Raw genomic sequence first — 27,209 nt, 5'->3', positions numbered from 1 at the left:
CTCTTTTAATTCCTTTGCTCTAAAAAGGGTAAATAATCCTCAGTCTATGCAATTTTTCACTGCTCAAGACTGTTGAAATCACCTGGTGATACGAAGGTGGCTCTGCACGCCAAGCAGGTACTGGATAAAGTATCTTCAGACAGGCAGAGCAAACACCCTACCAGCTTAAGTCTCAAGTCCAGTGAGGCAATAATAGCAACCGGTTTCCAGAACTTTGGGGGATATTATAATGCTGTTCCCATCTCCTGTACCCATCATCCTCTTAAAAGTTTGAGATCTTCCCAGAGAGGAGGCAGAAGAGTGGAGAAATGTCACTAAGAGGTCACATGTTGTCATTCTCAGGAGAGTTGGTTTGGTTTCTAGTCTCTGTAGGTTTGACTGAGTTTACTTTGTAGTTCATACAGTTTTAATTCAGTGAGGTAAGGACTCAATGAGTGTGGGCTAAAGGAATGTTTGTAGAAGGCAGTAGAGTGTGGATCTTGTATCTGGAAAATCAATCCATTGCCAATGTAAACAATCAGTAGGATGTGTTGTGATAGTTTTAAGCTGTTCATATTTCCAGCTTGACGTGACGTGATTAATGAGTTAGTTACTGCGCTCAGTTTTCCTGAGTGGCAAGTAAATGCAAGATATAAAACAAAACTATGGCAGTAGGCACTTCATGGTGTGCTCACATTCAGCAAAGGCACAGTTTTCTCCTATGGATTGTAAAACTAGCCTTTCATGATTGATAAAATAAATCCTTTCCTAGAAAGGAGTCGTCAGATTTCTATTGAGTCAGTATTCTGTGATAGCTGCTAGCTCTTAAGAGTCCTGGGCAGTAAAAAATACCCTGTCCTTGAGCTTTCTGGTTTTTTAAGATTGCTGTGACCTTCCATTTTAGTAATTTCCAGGTTTTGTTCAGATAGCATACCCACTTTTGCATTGTCTGCTGAAGTGATGTTGAGTTTGCTTATACTGCCTATTCTGACATCCAGAAAAGAGTCATTTCCTTTCGAAGAATCTGAAAGTTGAACATGCACTAAGAATTTTGCAAATCCTTACAGTTGTTTAAGAAAAATAGAAACCATTGACTGGATCTTATGGTCTGATTCACCGAAGTGTTCTTGTACCCCTGTGATGACACCTGCAGGTTAACCCAAGCATCATGGGCTGCTTTTGTATTCATGCCCATCTCAGCAAGTTCTTACTTGTTAGTTTTCTTAGTGGTTCTTGTGGAGCAGTGTACCTGTTACTTTCTCTCTCCTCCTTCATTTTTGTATTAGACCTCCAGTTTAACACTAATAAGCTGTTCAGTTGCTATTTCTCATGGGCAGCTTGTCCAATGGTAGTTTTCCAGAAGAGCTGCAATGCCACAGGTATGACTTCACTGTAAGAGAAATGCCTTGATTTAATGTTTTTTGTAACAGGCCTTACTGGCAAATGTCCTCTGCCCTCTGCGGGCAAATGTCTTCATCAGCTGGGCCACTGACGGGACAACCAGTGAAATAAGAACTGCTTTGGAAAACTGTGATGGTATAAACAGTCTCTGAAATACAAGCTAAGACATAGCTTACCTAAGACTTCAAGACTTTCAAGCACGTACTTGACTGCATGCTGCTGAGCTTTGCCGGTTTCTTCAGCAGGACAGGTTGGGTGCCTATTCACTGCCTCGGTGCGATCAGTCTGCACGCCTGTTGAGTCGGGGCCTAGGTACCCTATAGATCAGGGTTCAGACCTTAAGTTTGAGGGCAGAAAATGGGCCAGCTAAGGTCAATGTTCCACTGGTTTTTCATAATCTGATTGTAAGAGAGCAAGAATATATGATTCTACCAAAGAATCTGTATAGGGTAAGAAAGACTGGACAAAAACTGCTCGGGCTACAAACACAGATGAGTAAGTCTAACGGAACGGCATGGTGAGCAGATGACGTTAGTACCTTGTCCTTCTCAGATATATACCTGTCAGAAAGGTAACACAGCCTTATTTTGTTGAATGCTGCAAACTTTGCAGCAAGTTAACCTGAATTCTTCACTGCTCTTTCTTACTTCACTGCATTACATTCACCAAGCACGTACTTGAACTGTCTTCATCCTGAGGAAGCTACAATTGAGATAAGTGTCGTACGAATCTCTTCAAACATTTGTTCCTGATGGTTTAATAAGTAACATTTAATTTAACTGGATAGCATATTGCTATATCTGTACCAAAATTTAATTAATGCCTTTAATTGATTTTATCTACCTAGGTAAGCATATAGATTAATATTTTTCTAAAATAGCGGACCATTTTTTTAAAGTTTCATAGAGCACACATTCCTCTGAGAGCAAAAATATGCACTAGACATCAGATAATTTTTCAATATTATTATTGCAAGTAGTCATTAGGCTAAAATTACAGTTGGTTAAAATACCACAGTAGCTGATCTGTGCAAGATGTATGAATTTAAATTAAGCGTTTTCCATAGATTTGAGTGGGAGGAGAGTCATAGAAACAGGCTCAAAACTTGTAAGCCTGTTTAAAATTTCTAACTATTTAATTGCTTATGAATAGGAATTAAATTTCTATTTCAGCTTTCTTTTTCCCTTAGGCTGCTGACATAAATTTAAAAGTCTAACAAATTGCCCATAATGGTGATTTTGCTATTGAGATCAAACCTTCCAAACAGTTGTGATGAGAAGTGCAGATAGAACAGCATGATTTAGGTATTGCATGAATTGCCTGCAATCTCATACCCGTCAGACAGGGCTACTGGCAAGTGAAGATGAGAAAACCATGTGGTAAGGCTTTGCCCATACCCGGTTATTAAACAAAAATCTGGGTATTTCAGAGAGCAGGGTTTTTACTCTGAGATTCCCTTTGAAGAATATATGGTGCCCTAAAAAGAAGTAGCCCCTGAATTATAACCTATAATACAAAAGAAAGTTCTCTGCAGATGACTTGTACCTAAAAAATGTGACAGCTGTCAAACCTGCAACAAAGTTAAATCGCAGCCTCATCTCTTAAGTGAATAAGTATCAGTTGCTTTAATTTCCAAGCTCCTGTTAAATAAAGCAAAAGTCACGAGAAGACAGCCATAAGGAAAACAGTTTTTTAAAATCTTCTATGCTATGTAGATCTGAAGAACCAGGGAAATGAGAAAATATTTTTATACATCTTTATATACAAGTTCTGATGGCAGGGTAGTGACAGTTCCCTTCCAGAATGTCTAGTCCATATAAATCAGGCAAGTCCAACCTGAACAACTAGGGGAACAGGAAAAGACTTTGACCGATCATTCTCAAGTTCTGCTTCCCTCCGTGCCCCACTGTTGCAGTACTTCCCACTGCCTTGCGAAGGCAGTTTCTCACCTCTACAGTAAATCTCTTCTTTCGTGTCCCTTACCGTTTGCAATGCTCCATTTTTTGACTCACAAGCTGGGCATGAAGTAGCATGTGCATTCCCTGGGCATTATTACAGACAAGATACAAGATAAGGTGAGCTAATGTGGACTGGCACTTCCTATAATCTGTAGAACAGAATTTTTGTGTATTTTGTTTGCTAATAGACCACTCACTAAAAATAGGAAAAAAACAACACTGTCCTAGACCATACAAATGGGACGACTGTCTGTAGTACATGCAGAATTATTCCCCACTCTAGCTTGGCTTTGATAAAGTCTTGACTGTAATAGACTGTCCACTTTGGGTTCTGAAAATTAAAGAAGGGTGTTAACCTACTGAACAGAGAAAAACAAGCCTTGTTTCACATTGCTGCAGAGAAGGAGAGAATAAAGTGATCTTGTTCTCCGTGGAGAGCAGCAGGCTTAACTCTCAGCAAGGGCGATTTAGTTTAGACCCAAGGAAAACATCTGAAGCACTGGAAGGGATTACTTTAATAGACTGTGGAGTCTCCATCACTGGAGATTTTAAAAAGCAGGACAGATAAATGTCTCCCAGAAATGGGTTAGATGCCGCTGATTCTGCCTTAGGGCAAGCATACAGTCTAGGTGACTTCAGAGAGTCCCGTTCCATATGTCTTTGTAGTTCACCTGAGGTTGGATCCAGCTCCACGTAACTCCAGTGCCTGAAGGAAGAGGAAGGGGGAAAGAAAAAGAGTAAGTGGAAAGGGAACGTTCCTTTTAAAAATTGTGCCATCTGTGCTAGAACAATGCATAGTATTTTAAGCCAGTCTTCTCCTCTTAGGCACTGTATCACATTTTTACATTTACTTTTCAAGGCTTCTTTAAGAAGCAGTTAACATGAAGCACTTCTGTCCTTTGTGATGGTGTGGGAAAAAAAGTTATCTCATTTGAAGATAATTTGTGTCTTGGTCCTGTGCTAATTATTTTTCATTCTTGCCAGGAAATACACACAAATCTGTCAATAAAATATATTTCCCTCCCTTATTAACTTTTTCAGTCTTGCTAGAATGGTAGGTAGTCTTATGGCAGTCTTTCATAGCAGCTTCAAACACACCTCAGATCAAAGCCATGTTAGACATGCTATGATATCACACATAAAAGGCTCTGTTGATAACAAATTATTAGAAGTTTCCCAGAGTCCTGCAGGTACAGCAGTTGTTGATACAAATTAAAATAATTCTAAAATAGGTTCTTTTTCATTTGCAGATAGGTTTGTCAGTAGCCGAAATGCCCTTTGACTCCTGAAATTCACACTGAGATGGAGGGCAGTATGACAGGTTCAGCCGCAAGTTACTTTGGGGGAAGATGGGAGAAAAGAAGACAAGGAGCTTAAACACAACAGCCACTGGGAAGTTTGGCAGCTCATGCCCAAATATGAGAATCAGTCACTGGCAGGGAGAAGCCTTCAGCTTAGTTAATGGGACTTCAGGTGTGGCTTTCTGCTTTGCTCTACTGTACAGAGGGAGAAAAACAAGGGAAGAGGAGGAACGGGTGTAAAGTAAGGGACAAATACCGTGGGGGGGCATTTGTGCTTCCCACAGCATGAGACAGACAGACGTTGTCACAGCAGCCCAGCGATGCACTGTCCACGTCTGCAGATAAAACAGTGCTAATGCTGCAGCACCTGGCCTTGTATCTTACTCCTCCCAGCTGATGCCCAGGATAGCTACCAAACTTACTAGTGAGTCTGTTTTCATTCCGGTTAAAGCACTGCCGATATACCGCTAAAGCCAAGTAAAGTCAAGAAAACTGCAGAGAGCAGGAAAAAAAACTCAAACCAACTGTCTGTGCTCTTTGTTGATCTCACCAAATCCTTCGCTCCTGTTTTGAGACAACCTTCTCTGTCCTTCCTCACCTTTTCACAACAGCAGTTAAGGCAGGATCACAGAAGCTTTCTGCAGGCAGCACCAAGCAGCATGGTGCCCCAGCACTGCTGCGCCTTGGCATTCTTCTATGAAATACTGACCAAGGCCTCAGCAGCCTGATCTGTATTTGGTCATGGCCTGCCTTGGGCAGGACGTTGGACCAGAGACTTTCCAAAGTCCCCTTCAATTTGAGTGATGCTGTAATTCAGAAACACCAGAAGGGAACTCAGTGGCTGGCATGCACAAGGATGCAGCACATGGAGCATTACTAGTATCAAGCCATTATAAAATTACAGTGCACTCTTAATGTTGTCATTTTATCAGCTAAGGTATGATAAAACCAGTGTTTTGAACCCAAAGTGAGATAAAGTATAGCAGTGAAAGCACAGTTTTGACTGTGTGACTGTATCTGCAAACATTTTGTGCCAGCATCAGTCAGATGGCACACCATTGACTCACACAATTTACTTGCATAGGTCTGCACTCCTGATATGAGAAAGAAGCAAGAAAAAATAAGAACCTCACAAAAACAAAAACCTAAGCATGCCACATATCTACAAAGAAGTCTCTGAACCTTTTTCTATCCAATAACTAAATTCACAAAACTACCTGTGAGGACTTGTTCTCTGAACACCTGAAAAAACTTCTCCTAATAGTTTTATTAACTTGTATTTATTTCCTGCTTTTGAATAACAGTCTCTTGGCTATGTAAGACCACTGCAAGCTCTTTCAGAAGGAGCCGCCTTAGTACTTTCTGAAAAGGTTGCATTACAACTCTTACACTGAGCACATTTGAGATGAGGCTTTACAGGGTGGACCATTGCCTGGCCAAAACCAGGCTGGCTGGGGCTTACGGTGCTGGTGGTGTTGATGCCCTCCGGGAGTTTTGGAAGACATGACACCAATTGCTTGGTTGAGGCCAGGTCTTCATCCCTGAAGCAAAACTAAACCTAATCTTGTACTCAGATCCTGGCAAGCAGAGAACAGGGAACAAAAAACTAAGACTCAAAAAAATGACACCACGAAAGGTGGGATAAATACCACAAATTTCCATCTGACAAGCAGAAGTGAAAAGGGCTGTTTGTTACTGAAGAATAAGGTGGCTTCTGAGAATATAAGGTCAAAATGGGAACAACTCTTACTGTAAGTACCAAATAGTAGGTAAGTGATCTCTCTACTGTGGAAAAAAAAAAGCACCAAAACCAGGAAGAAAGCCTGTCTAATGCATGTAGAAATGTGGACAAACTTTTTTTTCCCCCTTCTCATCGTGTTATATCACCTCCACAGGTAACTTTGTACAAGGACTCTGATGGAGAAGACTTTGGGTTCAGTGTCTCAGATGGTTTATTGGAAAAAGGAGTGTATGTTAAAAACATTCGACCAGCTGGCCCTGGCGATCTGGGAGGTTTAAAACCATACGACAGACTTCTACAGGTAATGGCACCACACAAGGCGTAGCGTGACGGGACGTGACACTGATTATTTTGTAGACAGATTTGTAACCACACTGCAGAGTGTTTGGGTATCTACACGGGCGTCATCATAGGAAACCGCACAAAGTGTTCTCATCGCTTATTTGGAACAGCCTTATCTACATTGCTTACTGTATTTTAAATGATGAGCAGTACTGTTCTTCTGCATTTCTGCTGGGAAGGGATGTGTCTAGGGGGACGGGAAGAAGGACAAATGATCGTAATCACTCTGTGCAACAGGCCCTGTAAATTGCTTAGAGCCTCGGTAAGAAAAGGCCACGCTTCGTGGTGACTTGAGCTTTTATGCAGTGGCACTAAGGCTAGGTTCTTCTGTAAAGTCCTATTTGAAGAAACAAATACTTTCAGAATGTTAGGTGTTTCACAACTCCAAAGGAGACATACAAATGCTCACTGGAAAGCTGGCATTTCCCACAGCATTTCCAGACAGATTTGTAATTTTTGCTGTTCTTGATACAGACTTGAGAACTGTTTCTCTGCTTAATCCAAATTGTTGCTTGCCGTAGTTGTAATAATGTAATACTGACCAAGCGCCACACTTCCCCCAGTGCCATGTTGGACCATGCAGGAAAAACTAAATTTCTGTCAACTTAGCCCATTAAAAAACTTCATATATTAATTAAAACCAGAGAAGACCTGAACTGAATTGACATTTTAGACATGACCTGTTGTATTTAAATTAATGAACACCGTGAAAGACAGAAAAACAATGTGCTGTTAAATGTCATTTATGGAGCGGGCATTGTGACAGCTGCCACCACTGTAATATACTCACTTTACATTCTGTGAAAGGGTGAGTAGAAAACTTAACTGGCGTCTTCAGACCGGATGCCATGGTTAAATAGTCTTGTGTAGACGATTCTCTACCTGGAACGTTTTAATCAGGTTCCATAGTCTCAAGGATAAATCTGTTTCCCTTGTGATCTCATTTATTTTTCCAAAAATGGTAACAAAAATTGATTTTCTAACCGTTCAGGTAAACCACGTTCGCACCAGAGACTTTGACTGCTGTCTAGTTGTGCCCCTCATCGCAGAATCTGGCAATAAGCTGGAACTGGTAATTAGCAGAAACCCACTGGCATCTCAGAAAGGAAGCTCAGAACAACAGACTTCAGCGAGTGGGGAGTGGAGCGATCAGAACAATGCCTTCCTTCAAAAGAGCGGACACGCTAGTGTTAATGCAGAGACGCGGGATCCTACAAATACATTATAGCAGAAAATCATTTTAGTGGGACATTCGGTAACGAAAGACAATTATGGTGCTAAATCCCTCTAAGATTTCTCTGAGATTGAGGCTCAGATGCTATATAGCACTGGAAAGCACAGGAGGTCAGTCTGTCTTACTCAAGGCTTATATTAATTCTTGGTCACTTTTGAAAAAGTTTTAATTCTTCATTTAGTCAAGTTATTCCATTCTGAACAGTCTAGCATTAGCAACAGTACAAAAAATCATAAGGGCCTTTCCCCCCCCCTCCCCAGTAAGAAACTGGGGAGATGTTTTAAACATGATTTAAATGTTCCTCTCCCTTCAGCAGCAGCTGCTGTTTGAGGGAAAAGCACAGAGTTAACATCTGATAACAGCAGTGGTCCAGGTTACATGGTTTTTAAAAACATTTTATTAGAAAGGAGCTGTCTGACAGAGAAGGAAGACCAGTATGCTGCACTGGGTTGTCTTGTTAAATGGCTAGATCTGTAATTTTGGGGACCTTTATTCTGCCAGCAAGAAGGGTGCATGGTGTAAAGTTTTAACAAAATGGTTGCAGGAAGCTGCAGTATGCGGTGAACGTTACTCCCCCACCTCAGTAAATTCTGTTACAGCGTATGTTACTCCCTATGCAATGAAATATTTAATGGTGTGTCTGGCAACCTGTGGGGATTTTTACACAGAGACCTTTTTAGTGGGATAAAACCTCTGAAGGAGGATTACTGATGAGTAAAACTGAAATGAGTTCAGACAAATTAGAGAGGTTTTAAAAGAAAATGGCTTTTTTTAAACTATGTCAGTAGAAGATTGATACAAAAGCTCTTTAATGATCCACAAACCTGTAAACTTGTACTGTCACATGTGAGCTTTTTAAGTCGGTCAACAATTTCTTGAAGGGACAAAAGTCCCATTTAATATGCTGTTTTCAGCCTTCTTTATGATAAAACATTACCCCCTGCAACAAGTTTTTAGAATTTAAAATTGTAAATATATTTTACAAACACATCACACAGATTCTCTCCTCTCCCCCCAAGCAATAAAATACTGCCAGTTGCTTTATATGCTCACCAGCAGCTGCTTTGGTTTATTCCAGTATTCAAGTTGTTATTAGTAATTCTTGTTATTGGTGAATATAAAGATACTGGATTTGTACATTTGTAGAGTCTCCATATCTAAGCAATCACCTTACAGAGTTGTTTCTGGTCACTTTAACCTGTTTAACTGTATCCCTGTTGCTGTTTCCAATACATGAACAAGCTCACCTGCCTTGCACACACAAGTATCTCTGATTTCTATTTCAGCACTGCCAGAGGAGGTCAGAATGACATTCAATACTGAATCATGTTTAAAAAAACAAACAAACAAAAAAAACCAACCAACTTCATGAGTCACTTAAATATGTATTTTTATTTGTAACAAATAAGTATTAAACTGTAAAGTATTTTTGTACAAATTTAATACTTTAATAGCATGATATTTATCGTCTATGTTGTTTTTTGAAATTCAAACTGTTGCAAATATTTGTATGGAAAACCTGTATAAATTGAAATAAACAGTGATTTAAAGACATTAAAAATGAGACAGCATTTTTCTACTTAATATTTTTCCATAGCGGTAGCAAAAAATGCCACGTTTATATTTGTGGTACCATTTTTTCTGCCCTATGTATAAAAAAAATAATTAATAATTGTTAAAAGCAAGCAAGCTGTCCTAATTTTAGTACAATTTGTCTGATGTTTGATTAATAAGATGACCGTTTGATCTCAAAAATTACAATGCAGCAAGTCACAAAGTACACAAAAAAGGTTGAAAGTGGAATGTTACTTGATTACTTGAACCCCAACTTGGAATTCTGCTCTCTTACAAAGATCATTACCGCATATAACTATTAGCTAAAGCAGCAATGGCAAGTTCTACATCTCTTCAAAGTACAAAGTGGGAAAAAGTTTCTGTGTCACTGATTGGAACTTTCTTGTGCTATTTATAACAAGATTAAAATCCATACTCCGACAAAGCTTCATGCCTGTAGTTCTGCCACATTGGAAAAATCTAAAGGAGTCCCCTTTATGAACTGTTATTTTTTGACTTGAGCAAACTGCAGTTTGGCCACACCAGTTAGTTACAGCTTCTCATCAATTCTGTAGCATCAGGAGGTGGATAAATCTTGAGATGGATGGCTGCAGTCTTTAGACTTAGAAATCCCTGTGTGTTTTTTATGGGAAGGTCTGGAACCTGTAAGACCTGTAAGTTCACTGTTGTGGTTTAACCCCAGCCAGCAACTAAGCCCCACGCAGCCGCTCACTCACTCCCCCCATCCAGTGGGATGGGGGATAAAATTGGAAAAAAAAGAAGTAAAACTCATGGGTTGAGATAAGAACAGTTTAACAGAACAGAAAAGAATAAACTAATAATGATAATGATAACACTAATAAAATGACAACAGTAGTAATAAAAGGATTGGAATGTACAAATGATGTGCAGGGCAATAGCTCACCACCTGCCAACCAACACCCCGCCAGTCCCCGAGCGGCAATTCCCTGCCCCCCCACTCCCCAGTTCCTATACTAGATGGGACGTCCCATGGTATGGAATACGCTGTTGGCCAGTTAGGGGCAGGTGCCCTGGCTGTGTCCTGTGCCAACTTCTTGTGCCCCTCCAGCTTTCTCGCTGGCTGGGCTTGAGAAGCTGAAAAATCCTTTAGTCTAAACACTCCTTGGCAACAACAGAAAACATCAGTGTTGTCAAGGTTCTTCTCATGCTGAACTCAAAACATAGCACTGTACCAGCTACTAGGAAGACAGTTAACTCTATCCCAGCTGAAACCAGGACATTCATTCTTCACCAAAACAAAAGAACGATAGGATTTTTGATTACTGACACACCAAGGAATCACCTGCCAAGAACAGATCACTAAAAATATAAAAGTCTTGCTTTAAAACAAGCTGTTCTTCACAGAACATGCAAATACAGCAAAGCCTTTGAAAATCTGCATACCCTGCTTCCCTCTTCCAAATCTTGAAGGAAACAGGTTCAAGAAAGGTTCACAGCAAGGACAGTTAATGGTTTGTTAAGCTTTTGAAAAGCTTCCTCGGAGTCGGTTGTTCCAAAGTTAGATTCAGAAGTCTGGAAGACTCAAGTGGGGAATCTTGTACTGTTGCCTGCAAAAGAAAACAAAATTGTTATCAGAGTTTGAACCAGAACTAAAATACAGTAACATCTTCAGGGAAAAAAAAACCAACCAACCAAAAAACCCCCACCTTTCTCCGTGACAGAGCTCAGAAATGCAATATAATCAAAAAAGCATCTGTTAAGCATCTTTGTATAAAAATCAACAATTAAATTTTATATCAATCTTTCACAGCAAGTCAGCTCCTAAAAACTGACTTCTGTACACAAAGAATAAGCTAATATAGGCTAAGCTAGCCAACGGATCACTCCAGTGACTGACAAGATGTAAAAATTTACTGCTGTTGACATTATAACTTATTTTTCCCTATTAGTCATATATTACTCTGGGAAAACATCTGCCAAACTTGACTGCTTCCATTACTGGTCATCGTTAAAATTACTAAATAAATAATAATAAAACACTCATAACAGTATCCAGGTGACTTGCAGTAGTCAAAGAGCACAGAAGTTTGGGTTAAACTTTCTCAGCAAGGAGATACTTACAGAGGGTATTTTTGTAGCATCCTCGGAATTCTCTGCAAGAGTTTGTTGTCTTTTATATGGATTCTGCTGCAGCTTGCTCGTCTGCTCTTCTTTATTGAGAACTGCTGACCCTTCCTGTTTAAACAAGTCAGTCAGAGGTGCAGATGGGTCAGGAGCACCTTGAGTTACGGAAACAGACCGAGTCTCAAGTTGACTTTGCCAGCTCTTCATCAGGGGAGAGGAAGTTTGTTTGGGACAGTTGCTTGCTTCTGCGATTGCTGCTCTCAAAAATGTCTCTAAGCGAGTTTTTCTGGGTATATTCTTGTTAGCGACTGCTCTCCTGAGGTGCAGCTCTTCAGCTATAACATAGACACGGCAGCATCCTCTGGTCACAGCTGTGTACACATGCTGCCAGTGCTGCCAGCCAACATTGCCAACCACGTAGACAATGGTTTTTGCTTCAGAACCCTGAAATGTGTTTAAGAACACCTTATCAAATTAAGATCTCCAGTAAGTAGTTTAAAAAAAAAAGAAAAAGAAAGACAGACAGGTTGACAGTTTACAAGAACAAGGAAGTTGGGGACACCTTCAAGAGTATTTTCTATCCTGCATTCAAGGAATTTTAGTTTTAAGAGAACTTCTTACTCTTTCACATGAAAATACAGTGCATTTGCAAGATAAAGCCATGAGAAAGTTTTATCAGCTCATAGTTTTGTTTTGTTTGGGGTTTTTTTGGTGTGTTTGGGGTTTTTTTTACCTGAAATGAGTGAACAGTTCTGGCCCATGCATGTTTTATGTGACACAGATTCTTCAGTGCCTTATACTTCACAGTGAAAGTAGGGCCGTACACACTGCTGATGGTCAAAAAACGCTGTTTATCAGTCTCCACATCCTAAAGAAATATCACAAGAACACTCAGCAGTAAGGAGGGTTGTATCAGCAGTTCGATCAATGTCTACACATCTGTGTGTGTGCATATGCTAGCTTTCCCTGAAATTACAATAGCCACAATGTCAACCTAGCGAAATAGTTTCAGAAGACACTAAACCCAAATGACTGCCATCTTTCACTGACTACCTTCAAGGAAAATAGTTTCAGTTTCAGAAGACACTAAACCAAAAGACTGCTATCTCTCACTGACTACCTTCAAAAAAAACCAGTTTCACTCTACAGGGCCTACCCTAACTCCTTCTGTTTAGTAAGAAAAATGCTGAGAAAGGAAGTTTTACCCCCCAGAAAACTTAGATTATCCTAAGGTGCAATGAAATAATACCAGTGAGGCTGTTTAATGATTTGTTGCCACAAATGGAGAAAAGCCTGTTCTCTCCCACCAACCCTGTATGGTCCCCCTTCCCCATGCACAAATACTGATGATACTTTCCCTGGACCCTCTGCTGAGTCAACTCAACTCACTGAACCCAGCAGAAAAATACAGGGTTTTGTGTTGCTGGATTTTTTGGTCAGCTTAGTTTTCTGCCAGAGAAGAACTCAAGGTGTAACGTTAGCTTTGTTCTTTCCTCAAGACTACATTTCTACCTATATCCAAAAGATTATGCATTTCAGTTACAATATATTTGAGTATTTACAGAATTTATTTACACTGGACATTAGCAGACCAACTGAAGCACATTTTACAAAAACACCCAGAGATTTTTTTCTTTCATTCTCTATTGTGAGTCAGCCTCTTCCTTGCCTTTCACACAATAGTTTAGCAGGAGAACTAAGTCTGTCTTATGAACTGAGATTATAAACTGTGAATTGTTCTGTTCTGGGGATTCAACAAGGACTGAATCGGTTACCACGGGTATTTGTGCAAGTTCTTGCAGCAAGGACTTACCCCTGTTATGAAAAATACATCCCCATTGCATAGTCGTTTGCTCTCCTCAGCAGCCTCTGTAGCATGAGCAGTTTCTCCACTTTTGCTTTCATGGTGCTTAGGATCCTCTCTGAAACCACAGTCTGGCAAAAGATCCCTGAGATATGTATTCCGCGTGCAGACAATCTTGTCATTAATTTGAAATGAAGGTTGGTTTTTATGGTCTCTAGGTCAGAGAGGAGAAGTGTCTTTACAAAGTATGCATTTACCATCTCTCAGTATTTCTTCTCCATCCCCTCCCTATACTTGGGCCAGATTAAAAACTTAATAATGTTCAAAAGAGTTAAGACAACTCAAATTTAAAAGAAGTTTCTTGAACTTTTGTAAAACACGGTAATATGGAGTAGCACCAAAATCCTGCTTCCAAAAATATTTCAGAATCTATTTAGAAATCATACAGTGGCAAAAAATAATCAACCCTGACAGTTTTTTTCAAGTCCATTTTAAGTAATTCAGCAGCAACTCAAAATTTTGTAATTCACATAATGACAATTTAAATGAAAGGCAGTTCGTTACCTCTGTTCACAGTTGAGGTTGAGATTAAAGAACCCATCAAAGAAAGTTTATTACACAAATGTTTCTAACATAAATAATCAGACCTAGAAGAAACATTAAAAGTTTTATACTCTTATTTTAGGTTGTTGGCCTGGCTGTAACACTTCCAAAAACAAAGTGAGATTGTTCAAAGGAAAAATTGCAAGACACTGGCTTACCTGGTTACATGATTTGAATAGTGTTGGCAGCAAAGTTCATTTATTAGATCGCAATCTTTCCTAAATCATACAAAACAAGAACATGAACAAAATCATGATGTACAAAACAAAGTTACATGCAATGTCACATTAGCATTAATTTATAAATAATGGAAAAAGCCCATTTTAGCTATGATGATCATCCACCAACAATTAAAAACAATAGCTGATTCAGAGGTTAGAAGATAGAGCAGTAAAGGAACAGTTTTATCTAAATACCATAGAAAGTGAGCCAAGGATGTTTGCAATGCATACCTGTATTAGCTAGATTTGTTTTTAAGATAAAGAAGGAAACTAAAGAAAAACTAGAGTCTGGATATATTATTTTCTGTCTGTGGATGTATTAAAAATAGTCAGGTTTATTCTCTTTTTAAAAACCTGGAATTTTAAATGCACATTATGTACCTATAAATATATTCTAGAAGAATCTTACATGGAAATTATTAATAACAGTATTGTACCTGAATGCAGATTGAAGAAATGAAATTGATTTCGGAGTTACTCACCATTCACAACAAACAGGTGAACTAGCTAAAATTTATAAATCATTTATTTGAACACTAGTAACGTGTAAATAGTGGGTGGTTTTTAATTGCTGATAAAAGGTTCTTCAAAAATAGAAGTGGAAGAGTTTTTTCTTAAGTAAGTACCCTTCTGTGCACAAGTGTAAGTTTATGGACTATTGGTACTACTGGACATTACATTCATCCCTTCAGTGTTTCTGTGAGGCCATCCATACTATTCACACTCCTGTCGTGGTTCACATTACCAGTGATTAGTAACCTTTCCAATCTTTCTTCAAAGTGTGTTAGAACCCTACACCCCACCCCTTCTTAAATGAAGAGTACTGTGCTTCCAAAAACCCAAACTGTAGGCATTCACCACTGCCCAGCAGAAGCACTAATGCCCATCAGATTATGTGACTAAACCTGGCCCTTGCCCCATAGCCAAAATGCAAGTATCTTCTGTCATTTGCTCAATGTCCACCTGTGACAGAAGCACATATAGACAGTAGGTTATATGTTCCATCACGCACCCTGGAATTCACACCTGCCATGATGCGATACGTTTGAATATGGACATATCTTTGTATTTTGCAGGTTCCTCCCGCAGTCAAGCCCCCACTTTTCGCTTCTGAAGAACACTGCACTTCTTTAGCAAACACCACAGCACAAGCTCCCAGAGAATCTACTACAAAAAGCTGACTGCTTATGTCCATCCTTTTTTTCTTTAGCTTAAACAGTACAGATGAACAGGAACATAAAGGCAGAAAAATAACATTAAGCTTATAGAACAATGAAGCAACTCTCCATGGAGAGACTGGGGGGCAACCAGAAGATACAGGAAAAGACACCTAGCCTGTTGTTCTCTCTAGTAATTTTATGACGTTGCCAGTAGTCTCTCCAACTCAACACATTCAGCTCTTTTTGGATTGTGGCTGCCAGGAAGGATTTTTCCAGTATCTGCCTGCATGTTCCGTTACCTTCTGAAAGCAATGAACTGCGATTGTTTGGCATCCTCCAATCCTGGTCCTTTTTTAAGTAAAGCCTTTATAGCAGTTTGCAAATCTGTTTTGGAAAACACAAGACGTAAGGCATTAAATATGCAGAACAATTTCAGAAAGAAAAATATAATTAAATATGAAATTGCCTTCACTTATTTCTTGCTTCAATGACGTTTCAACTCATTTAAAACAACAAAAAAAAAAAACAACCAGAAAAACAGAAAAACACAAAAACACCCACACCCCCTCAAAAAAGACACACATCACAAAACACCCACGTACATACTCTCCCAAAAAAGTATCAATCATGCAGTTATCCCACTATTAAAATCTCAAAGATGAGTGATACGGAAGGAGAGAAATTATTTCTCTGTGTTAAACAGCTGCATAGAGGGTCTTTCATGCAAAATAAAGTTCTGATACAGCACATTAAAGAGGTAAAGGTAGAACATTTTTAAGCCACAGACCTATACATTTAGATTTCACAGAAGAAATCCGGTTTTAGTGTTCTGTTTGCTGAGTAAGTTGCTATATTAAGATAAGGTGATGATACTCACTTTTTTTTTTCCCCCACATCCCCCCTGAAGCTTTTTGATGCATATAGAGGCCGCTCAATCCACTTAATAAAGGCCAAAAAAACCCAATAAAAAAACAACTGCCCTAACCCTGACCTGAAAACATTTTAAAGAAATACTGGTGTCCCCTCTGCTTCTGTCTCCCTAATTTGATTCTAGATTTGGCAGCACATTCCTGTCCAACACACCATCCTGTTACAGCTGCTGTTTACTCAAATGATTCACCTCCAAGAAATTAAATCTTTTAAGGTTTGACACCTCCAGCTACAACATAAAAAGGTGATCACATTTGATTACGCTGGTGGAAGCTGTATCACCCCCATTTCAAAACGTAACTGGTGAGCTGGAGCTCTACAGAGTATCCCTTCCACTTAGGGGTCTTGCGGTGTGTACTTACAGAAGGCAAAGGGTAAACTATGCATTTAAATTTATACCACAAACAAAACCAGACTAAAATCTTCCCAAAATGTTAGTTCCAGCCAAATAGTCTATGCTTTACCAAAGGGAAAGTCAAGATCACAAACTGACTGTACACACGTACTGTCACAACCCCCGCCAGCAGGCAAAGTAATAAAAATGAATTTCTTCTCTGGGCTTGGCATTGTCATTTCCTCATTCCAACCAGGAACTTCCAGCACCTCATCAAATTCAGGAAACATCCGCTGAGAGATTCTTGACCAGAGCAATGGAGGGAAAACGGAAAAGAAAAATCATCTCCAGTTAAAGGATTCCAGGGTATCATCATCTACATCAGCCTGAAGTTCACCATTTATAAATTTTTGGTCATCTACTCTACATAAACCAAAAACTCTTTCTTCTGATCATAACAATTACACATTTAAAAAATTGGTAATTTATTCTCTAAACCCTTCAGCGCTGCAGCAGATACTTAGTACTACCTATATAGTTCTTTTCATGGGAGCAGACTGGAGTAACACAGAAGTGTTACTGAAAAAAAAAGTGAGAGTGTTTGTAAAACACTTAGTAGTGCTGGACATCTTGCAAATGTTCAGAATATTCTCAAATTCCTAATCAACATCAAAACATCTAAGGCACTCAGACCTAGATTTTGTTGTCTGAGGTTTTAAAAAAAGAAATCATGCACTGACAGTAAACAAGATTATTTCCAGACCAAAAGTAATGCAAATGCTGGAAACATTTAGAGGTTCTAGGTATTAATACAGCAAAAATAAAAAGAAACTATGATTTAATGGCCCTTGAAACCTAAACTCTCAATGTAATTCAGCCAGTTTTAGCTGTTGTCACACTTACCAGCAATGTCTTTAAAACTTCCTTTTTAGAGAACCAATTGTAAGTCATTTCAGAAGGCATAAAGTGATTTGTGCATGCACAACTCATTTGAAAAAAACAGAGAGTATTTGATAGTGAAATACACCCCATAAAATTCAGGAATATTCCAGCACACACATTTTTTTGTCCAACAGATACACTTCTGGAAAAATTTGTGGGGTTTTGTTGTTTTGGAGGTTGGTTGGTTTGTTTTTAAAACCAGTGTTACTGATTTTGAATAAGAAACTGTAACAGAAGCAGTACTAGAGAGTCAAATCTGGATGCACTACCATTTTGCAGGTAAAGGACCAGACCTACTACAAGAATGCTTCTTCTATAAGAAAATCCCACCTTGATGCATTATCTACAATTAGTTGCGATTCAGCTCTGTGATTAGTTTGCAGTTCCACAGAAAAGCCTCTTGATTTTAGACCCTCAAAGACATCAGCTAACATGTTTCCTGGGGCTATGCTTGGTAGCTGTCTAGTATCACCTAAACAGAATGCAAATTAGTATTTGTGAGAAGCAATCACAGTTCACCTGTTAAAAACTGTCTTGAAAAAAACACACCGGAATTAGTAAAACCTCAACCCTCCCCATAGTAACATGCTTCCTCAATACAATTCACGTGAAATAAAACTTTCAAGACTCTATGAAACATTGTTTGGGGAATCAGGCTGTAGTGTAGTTTAAATTTTTCATATTCATCACTCAGTAATGCTTTACTAGCAGGTGCAAATCGTTCTGCATGATGAACACTGACAGTGATCAAATCTTATTCAAACACATTTTGAAAGTTACATATTTAAAAACAAATGCCATAAATGGCACACCAAAAAGCAAACCTCTGAGAAAGCAGGAAATTCTGATTTTACACGTCTTTGTTTTCCTTTCTGAATTAAAACAAGATGATCCTAGCATTAAGAATGAGATGAAACCTCCCTTCTAACATGTGATTAATATGCTAACATTAGCTTCTTTCAATTTAAGGAAGTCAGAAAAGTTTTCCAGTTGCAAGATGTAATAAGCTACCACATGGAAGTCATAAGACTTTCAGAATCAGAAAAAACACTGCTAAACAGAGAATGGAGATACTGATACTTTCATAATGACAGTTGAGATGGAAAACTGCATATCTCATCTGACCTCAAGAATAATCAGAAATATCCAAGTACAGAACAATTTAACATTCTGGGGTTTGCAAGAGACAGTGAGACCAGAGGCAGCTCTGATAATAATACACAATATGCAGTGTAAGTAAGTATTGTATAATGCTAAATTTGCTTTTTCACTTACCTAGAATAATAAGTTTGGCAAGCTGAGCATTCTCACACAAGAGTTTTAAAACGAAACTAAAAATCCGTACAGACACCAAACTTCCTTCATCCACAATCAGAACCGTCACAGTAGAAAACTTCCACGGCTGTACTTGTCCACTCTGCTTCCACCGTTTAAAACTAAAGATGATCTAGAAACAAATCGAAATAAATCAAGCTCTGACACTAATTAACTGTAAACAACTGTCTTATAAAGGTAGCCAGAGTGTGGTATCTCCTAACGTTGTATTTAGAGCTATTACCGGAAATTCTAAAACCTGTACAGACTCGGAAGACTCAACCGTTCAGTCTGATTTTCCCCCTTGGTGTGTACATATCTAGCTGAGATTATCAACACTTACTTACACAAAAGCAGAGAAATGCAACTTTTTTTTTTTTTTTTTCCTGCAGGGACCCTATAGGATCCAAGGTCAGCCATTAGGTTGCTCAGTAACAGAACACCTACTGCAACTTGCTGACATTAACAAATCCCCAACATTGCATGGGGAAGGGGAACAGGCAACTATCCAGTCCCCAAAGATAACCTAAGCCCACAGTAGTTCTTATGTTACTAAAATTTTGATTTATACAGGTTATTCCACACCTCCAACATCTTCTTGGCACCTTCCACTACCTAGGACAACAGAGACTTGACCTAAGTTTATTAACAAAGTTTGCTTTCTACTTTTTTTAAAAAAAAATTGTGCAATATTTAACAGTGATTAAGAAAACACTGTGTGAATGAAATTTACCTTATTATTCAACCCCAGGCTACTGATCTCTTCATGTATGTGCAGGTATCAGTATGATTGCTAGGCAACAGGACACTAGAAAACAGGTCTGCCATCTAGAAAGTATTTGTCTTCATAAAACAAAAAAAGAAAAAAACCTAAGAAGCTAAAAAGACCAGGTGCCCTAGAAAGGCACAAATCTGAGATGTATGTAAGTAGAAAAAAAACCCTCAAAGTTACAGCAAATAATGTATTTCAAAGGATTGATTTATGATTCCCCAAAATGTAACGCTGACTTCCAAATGCTGACAAGCTGTACCTAAGCATTATCATTAATAGCTACACATTTCATAAGGAAAGTTCAATAACAGGCTTTTTTTTCAAAACAAGAATGGGCAATGCCAAAAGGTCTTTCAGAACACAATATAGAAAAAATGTAAAATTCCTTACCTGATGCAGTGTATATGCAGGAAGCTTAGTTTTTTCACTCAAAAGGTTTGCTGCACTCCCTGTAGGTGCAGTAAATAGTACATTTAAATGTTTTTTTGTGTGCATGTTCTCTGACTCCCAATGACAATCAAAGGTATTCCATTTCTCAGATGTATCCAGGTCTTCTTCAAAGTCTTTAGAAGCAGCTTCCACTTCTTTTTCTATCTGCATTAAGTGATGAAAAAGGCAGCTAACTATTGTGCTCTTCCCAGAGCCTCCTTTTCCACTTATGATTGTGACAGGATTAGAACAAATCTTTTCCATAGCAATCACCTGATGTGAGTCTACCTCTGCTTTACTGTGGGTACCAGATGTAGACCCTACTTCCTTTTCAGGGAAGGGATTTTCACAGTTATGATTGTTCAGATTATTTTCCTTCAGATGTTCCATTTTATGAGCCTGGGTAACGTTCATTTTGTTATCTACCAGTTCTCTTGATGTCTCAGAAACATTAAGTATCTTTCTCACATCAACATCCAGTTGCCATGAGCAGTTTGACAGAAGGTCGCCTATATACTTTGCAATGTTTTTTTCAGATTCGTGAAGATCCGGCAGAAACACTAGTTTTTTCTCCCTAATCACTATGTTGTGATCTTTCAAAAATTCGAGAGATTGCCAAACATGGTCAATAGACATATCTTTAGATACCAAACGAGCTAATTCCTCTTGATTTTCGTAAGTGTGTCCCATGTCTCCGCACCGTGTCTTGAGTTGATCGTACAGAATTAATGCATTTTTCTGCAAGTCAGGAATCTTCCAGAGGAGATGTTCACACTGACAAAAGGCGGCCCACGTTGCCTCACAGCGAGAAAGGTTCAGCTCCCTGCGGGTAATCTTCTCCCCAGGAAGAATAAAAGCAAACATATATTTATTTCAGAAGATGTTAGCCTCTTGCTGAGTAACATTCCTCCTAGTAAATACAAATTGCAATTCAGAGGGTTGAGTCTACAAAAAATTTATGTATTTCTCATAATGTATGAAGTTACAGTGCTTTTCAAGCTATATGAAAGCAAGATATTTAAGAGTAAGATGGAATGAGAATTCTTCTAAGTCAGCCTTCTGTATAAAACAGAAACTTTGAAAATCAAAAACCTGGCTCAGAAATCGGGTATTAGGGAGAACTCATGCACACCTAATTAGCACAATTTCAGATAAAGGCACAAAAACTGTAGAGACAGAGCATAGAAAAGGCATCAGCCAGAATACTGTACCCAATTCCGAACATGCTACTTCATGCTATGCAACCTTTACAGAGACCACCACAAAATAGTGAAAGACTGAGATATGCAAAAAAGATGAACTATTGAGGGAAAAAAAAATGAATTGGACTTGCTGAGCCTTAAGAGAAAAAAGCTGAAGAGAGTTCTCAGGCAATAAAAAACCTGCAGTGAGAACGCAGGTCCTTGGTACAAGAAAAAAGAGAGCAACAAGTCTATATTGCATCAAGGAACAGTCAAATTGGACATCAGGAAAAGCTTTTTAAAGGAAAGGATGTAAAAGACTGGAACATATTGGCTAGACAGCTGAATCTCTGAAATTGGAGGTCTTAAAGACAAATCAGAATATCTGTCAGTAAAAGCATTGGGGGGCTGAAGCTAGAGGGATTAACTAATCACATTTCTGAACTATTAAGCAGTAACTCCCATCCGAGGTACAGGAGTGCTAAGGTGAGGTGCAGCAGTCGCACAGCAAGTGTAGCAAAGGAAAACAGGAAGGTAAGCAGCAACCACAAATCCCATTACAAAAGAGGAGAAGCACTAGACCAGATGACCTCTTACAGAGTAACTTCTCTATCTTACTATGAAAGCATAGATACTGTTCTATGTATTAAGAACAGAAAATCTCATTTGCTGGTATAAAACTGAAGAGGACAACTGAGGGTTTTAATTAGCTTTCTTACTTTTGGCCCAATCACCTCAATTATTTGTTCCCGGTAGAAAAGACTAAACAAATGGTTGTAACAAAACCACTTTTACAATCTTCTGAGATGAATTCATTGTAGACCAACTAGAAAAAAAAAACCTTTGCTAAAACCAACTCCAGTACATAATCCATTTCCAAATGAACTAAGCTTACCTCCTACAAATACCCAGTTAATAAACTGAGTGTAACTGAAACATAAGTGTATTCTAATGAAGCTCAAATGTACAAACACCACATTTTTTTTACCCTGCTTAACATTACTTACTCTGCTGAATCCAAGTTTCCATGGCTTATTCTTTAGTATCTCATCCAATTTTGTTAGCATCTTGTCTTGAAAAGGTACTTCCTCACCATCCATATCATTGTTTTCTTCAGTCTTTCTCTGCCAACACACCATATCCAACAGACAGGAAAAATGACGTGGCAGAAGAATCGGCAAGAACTCCAGTATCATCGGAAAAGTCAGAGCTACCAATACCGCCTTCCCTGCAACTGTATGCACCATAAACCAAGAAAGTTTTAAGCAATATACAAAGATATTTGTAAAGGCAATTTAAACTGACTCTGGCTTTTATCCTTCTGCCTCCCCTACATCCAAAACATTCCAAATTTCTTTCAGGTTCTTATTCTTTTTAATCCTTTTCAAATTCTTTTAAAGTCTGTTTTCCCTGAACTGCCTTGGGAAAAAATAATGTAAACAAATGACATAAAAACTGCAACTAAATGTACTCATTTGGAAAATATGTATTATGCACTTGGTTTAAACTGCATACTCAATAGCATTTTGTATAAAGTCAGTTCAGACCTCACCACACCTGCCTCTTACCTAAAGATAATTTTCATACAGATGTACAGAAGAACATTTAAAATCCAAAATAAGAAGAGAGGTTTCTAAATCAGTAGAGGAACTTAAGAAAACAGTGCTCTCCACTGGCTTTCTCAATGACCTCAAAACTTAACCTACCACTTTCCCTGTTTGTAACAGTCTTGGGATCTGCAAAAGGGGGATAATGAAACGGCTTTGCTCTATACCTTGCTTTAAAAAACAAATTTCAGCAGAAAGTGAGACTTTTATAAGTTTTACCTCTTGGCCAGAAAAACAAACAGACAGACGCAATTTTTAGTTAAGTGTTAAGGAAACTCTGTAATTCCAAATATAAACCACCAGTTTTTCTCAGTTAAGTACTTTTTCTCATCACTGTCTTACCTACAGAAAGGCAAAGATAAAACCTTTTCCCTTTAAAGCAAGTACTTAATTTACACACGGAGAATCAACACACACTATTGCCACACAAAAATATCGTGAAGGCTTGAAGAACAAACTGCTCTAGCCCACAACAATTAATGACAACCAGAAAAAAATGTCAATAGTAATAGTAGCAACATGACCCACCAGGGAGGCGGGTTGTTGTTTCTATTGCCCAATGATAGAGAAAGAAGAAAAATTACTTTACTACAAATTAAGTTAAGTTAGATATTAGGAAAAATCCACCAACTAGAACAGTGAACAGGATACCTAGGCACTCTGGGCAGTCTTCACACCTGAAGATTCATGAACATACTGGACAAGCCTCAATCAAAAGTGATCCATATATCCCATTAAAACTCACACAGCGAACGAGATCTGAGTTGCTACCACTATCAATTCCCATCCCTCTGTGGTCATGAAAAGATTTAAAGTCCACAAACAGGGGTTAAGAACTTTTCTACCATCACAAAAACAAAACAAAAAAGCCTCAAAGTCCATAAAATTGTGAACATTTTCTTCTCCTTATACATGTGATCTGGAGTAAAGTCAGCTCAAATCTAGCCGAAGCTCTGAACTCTCCTGTTAAGACACAATTTGACCTCCAAAATAGTCACCTCCATCTTTTGACCTGACACTGCCCAGTAAACCAGGTACCAGAAGACTTTGTTTGCTTGCACCTAACAGTAGGTAGACTCAAAGTGTCTGTACAGGTTTATGCAGAATTTAGAAGACCTCCTCTGATTCAGAGCACTGAGTCCCCACAGCCCACAGGTGGCTCTGCACAGCACCAACCCAGGACTGCCTGTGTCCACATCAGGAACATGGTATAATGGAAACACGTCATCAGAGCAAAACAAGAGAGCTAGTGCTGAAGACATATCTTGGACGTCTTGAACTTCTGTATTTCACTGTTTTGCTTCAGACCAGCCGCAGTCTGGTCCCACAGACTGAATGCCCATTAGGGGTTGGAGTACCTTAGGTGTGCAACTGGGACACATCTTTTGGGTTTCATCCCAGAGGAATACAGTCAATACTGTTGGAGACTGCCTCACAATGAGGACGAGAGGGATGTTTGCTTCAAAAGCACGCTCTGGATCCAACCTCTGACACTCACGTAGTCACACCAACATAGACCCCAACAGGATCCTCAGCAATCCTGAACTATCTCCATGTGGGGACACTCCAGTGTTTCCGCACTCTGCTCCCCAGCCATACCAATCTGCTGATGGGCAGGATTCGAATACACTTAGATAGCTTGTTTCGTGCAGCTGATTTGTACTATGGTGAGCTCATTTGCTCTTCCCCTGCACTACAAAGAAGCAGCTATACTATTTCTGAACACATATTTGTCCTAAAAAGCTATACCACCATGTTTAAGCAGTGCTAAACCCATTTTTTAATAAGCCTTGTTATATCTGAATAAACTATAGGAAGCCAGCACCAGTGTCTTTGCATCCCTAGCACAGACAATTCTACTTAGTAAGCCTACAGAATTCAGGAAAGTCCTTATGTGTTTCTAACTGTATGCCTATCTTTAATTGATCAGCTGTCCCACTGTCCTCAAATTTAAAAAACAGAAGAATCTTTGCATATTCAAAATTCATTTGAATATACACTTCATATGAAGACACGGTGGCTTGAACACAGTATCTGAGATAGAACTCATTAGCTTATAAAACAACCAAAATAGCACAGGATATACCTACATGATTTTGAAACATGGTAGAAGATGTCATAAGCGCTGGTGTCTCCTTGATTCTTCCCTGTCTGTAAGTGTGAAACTTGGAACTGTTTTAGTTTTTCTTCAAGATTTCTAAAACTCAGCACAGACCTCCTAGGAAGCCAAGTAAAAAACTTTTTGCTTAAATCCTCAGGAACAGCACATTCCTTAAGAAAGAGCGAAAAAACTTGTCGGTTGTTTTCTTCTATATCAGTCCGCAGAAAGTATGATGGATATCCTTGCATAAAGTATATCGACCCCCTTTTTTCAGCTTTAATGTTAACTCTCCACCAAGGGTCAACCAATGGAAAACGTCCAACTACTACACACTCCTTTTTAGAGTTGTCTTCTTGTATAACAACTGAATCATTAAAAAGAAAGACAAAACCATTGTTAATTGATAGTCATAAAGATTAAAAGTTTGGTCTGATTAAAAGAGTTTTGTTTGTTCAAAGCTTGTTTTTGTCTTTTGTATAAGTTGCAGTAGTAAAAGTAAAGCAGGGCTTCTCATAAACTTCCCAATGTCAGTCTTTGCAGTAGTACTTAAAAACAAAAGCAAAACCAACCTCAGAAACAGGCGCTAAAACTGCTTCTCTAAGTGTCAGAACTACAAAATTAAACTTGCAAATGAATATTAAGCCAATTAAACACATTAGCATACAGTTTAATACCACACTATTTATGCCAAGTCAAGTTTGCAATTCAACTTTAAACAGTTTTGCCACGAAGTATTGCATCATGGTGCCTATGTTCTCTTCAGATACACTCGTATACCAAATACTTCCTGCAACTGAAACCACCAAAATTATAAGCAATTAATATAATAAACTCTTAAAGTTTTGTACCACCTGGTTTGCCTCGTCTTCGCCTCACAAAAATTAATACACCGTTCCTCGATCCATGACTGGGGACTAAATGCTATGACCAGAAGAAAGCGACCACCTGCGTTTAGCAGGAGCTCCTTCTCACCAAACCGGAGTAGCAGCAGCTCTATTTCTCCAACTTGCCTATTTTCCCCTTGTTACCTAGCTCAGCTCAGCCATTTTTAAAACAATTTTCGGATAAAATACTCTTGCTAGGCAGAAGTTGCTCTGACGTCACCTGCTTTTCTGAGTAGAAAGTAGAGATTTTTAATGCCGAGTATCAACACTTTTACACCTCACAAAAGAAAAAAAAATGCATTTTCTGTGTGTTTTAGTTCACTTGACTGTTAAAACTTTTATGTTTTCTTACCGTTGCAACACTGCGGCCACACAAAAGCGCAAATTACACTGCCCTCCTACCGCCGCCCCTGTAAGACTCATCCCCCTGCTGCGCGTCGTTGTCCCCTCACTCGCCAGGAACGCAGCAGGCGGGGAAGGCGGGAGTTTCGATTTCATCTCCTCCTGAAAACATTCCCCGCCGGCGGACAAGAGCCTCCCGGCCCCGAGAACCCAACACGGCGGAATGTCGACAGCCGCCTCTCTCTCTCTCCACAAGCGCCCGCGCAGTTTGCTCGCCCTCCCCGCCACCCCACCGCCCGCCAGGGCCGGGCCCGCCGCCGACCCCCAGCACAGCCCGCGTCCCTCTCCCAGCCCAAAGCCGCCTCCGAGGGAGGCGGCGGGCAGGGGAGGACGCCGGGGGCTGGCTGCCCGCCCGGCCCCGCTCCGCTCCCGCCGCCCCCTCACCGCCTCGACGCGGGGGCAGCGCGGCCGCCAGCTCCAGCCCGGAATCCTCCAGGAGCGTAGCCTCCTCCATGTCCTGCTCCTCCTCGACCTCCTCCTCGGTATCCGAGCCCGCCGCCCACTGCGGAGGCGGCAGCGCCAGCCGCGGGGGCAGCAGCACCCCCCGCAACTCCACCACCGACCCCCGCTGCGGGACGGACGCCGCCATGTCGGTGCCGATGTCGGTGCCGACGTCGATGATGTCGGTGCCGATGTCGGTGCCGATGCCGCGCCCTGCCCGCCGGATCCCGCCGCCCGCCCCACGTCCGTCCCTCCCACACCCCGGCGCGGAAGAGAGACGCCGGGCTGGCTGAGGCGGTTCCCTCAGGGGCGGCAGGTCCCTCAGGTGGCGTCGCCCGCTGGGCGCCGGGCGGGTGTCCGCGGCCTCTTCTCCTCCCGGCGGCGGCCGGGCGGCCTGAGGAGGCCGTGCGGGGCAGCTGGAGCCCGGCAGGTGAGTTGGGCTGAGGTACCGGGTCATGGGCAGAACCG

At 40.0% G+C, this 27,209-nt stretch overlaps 3 protein-coding genes across 18 annotated transcripts in view; 2 read left to right on the top strand and 1 right to left on the bottom strand.

Annotated features, from left to right (window-relative positions):
* GRIP1 (glutamate receptor interacting protein 1) overlaps positions 1 to 9,287 on the top strand; it is a 335,051-nt gene extending 325,764 nt beyond the window's left edge. For all 15 annotated transcript variants that reach the window (XM_049792219.1, XM_049792224.1, XM_049792221.1 and 12 more), the window contains 2 exons: positions 6,535 to 6,681; positions 7,714 to 9,287. In XM_049792219.1, the coding sequence (XP_049648176.1) occupies positions 6,535 to 6,681; positions 7,714 to 7,950 (384 nt within the window). In that variant the 3' untranslated portion in view covers positions 7,951 to 9,287. The remainder of the gene's footprint in view (positions 1 to 6,534; positions 6,682 to 7,713) is intronic.
* The window catches only part of LLPH (LLP homolog, long-term synaptic facilitation factor), a 556,390-nt gene that overhangs the window by 473,977 nt on the left and 55,204 nt on the right, over positions 1 to 27,209 (top strand). The gene's annotated exons all lie outside the window — the stretch shown is intronic.
* Positions 9,420 to 26,933, bottom strand: HELB (DNA helicase B). Of its 2 annotated transcripts, none has more exons than XM_049792229.1 (13): positions 26,685 to 26,933; positions 25,004 to 25,378; positions 22,314 to 22,540; positions 20,087 to 20,962; positions 18,886 to 19,057; positions 17,941 to 18,082; positions 16,841 to 16,971; positions 15,704 to 15,788; positions 14,182 to 14,241; positions 13,430 to 13,634; positions 12,350 to 12,484; positions 11,614 to 12,060; positions 9,420 to 11,099 (listed from the first exon to the last, which is right to left on the bottom strand). In XM_049792229.1, exons 1-13 carry the CDS (start codon positions 26,887 to 26,889, stop codon positions 10,998 to 11,000), a joined length of 3,162 nt encoding a protein of 1,053 aa, XP_049648186.1. In that variant the 5' UTR covers positions 26,890 to 26,933; the 3' UTR covers positions 9,420 to 10,997. The 2 variants fall into 2 exon arrangements, with proteins under 2 accessions (XP_049648186.1, XP_049648187.1); XM_049792230.1 differs by having other exon boundaries at positions 20,087 to 20,959.

This window comes from Accipiter gentilis, chromosome 34 (genome assembly GCF_929443795.1).
Source record: "Accipiter gentilis chromosome 34, bAccGen1.1, whole genome shotgun sequence".
Taxonomy (NCBI): Eukaryota; Metazoa; Chordata; class Aves; order Accipitriformes; family Accipitridae; genus Astur; species Astur gentilis.
Note: the sequence above shows the minus strand (reverse complement) of the source record. Positions and strands in the feature narration are given on the sequence as shown.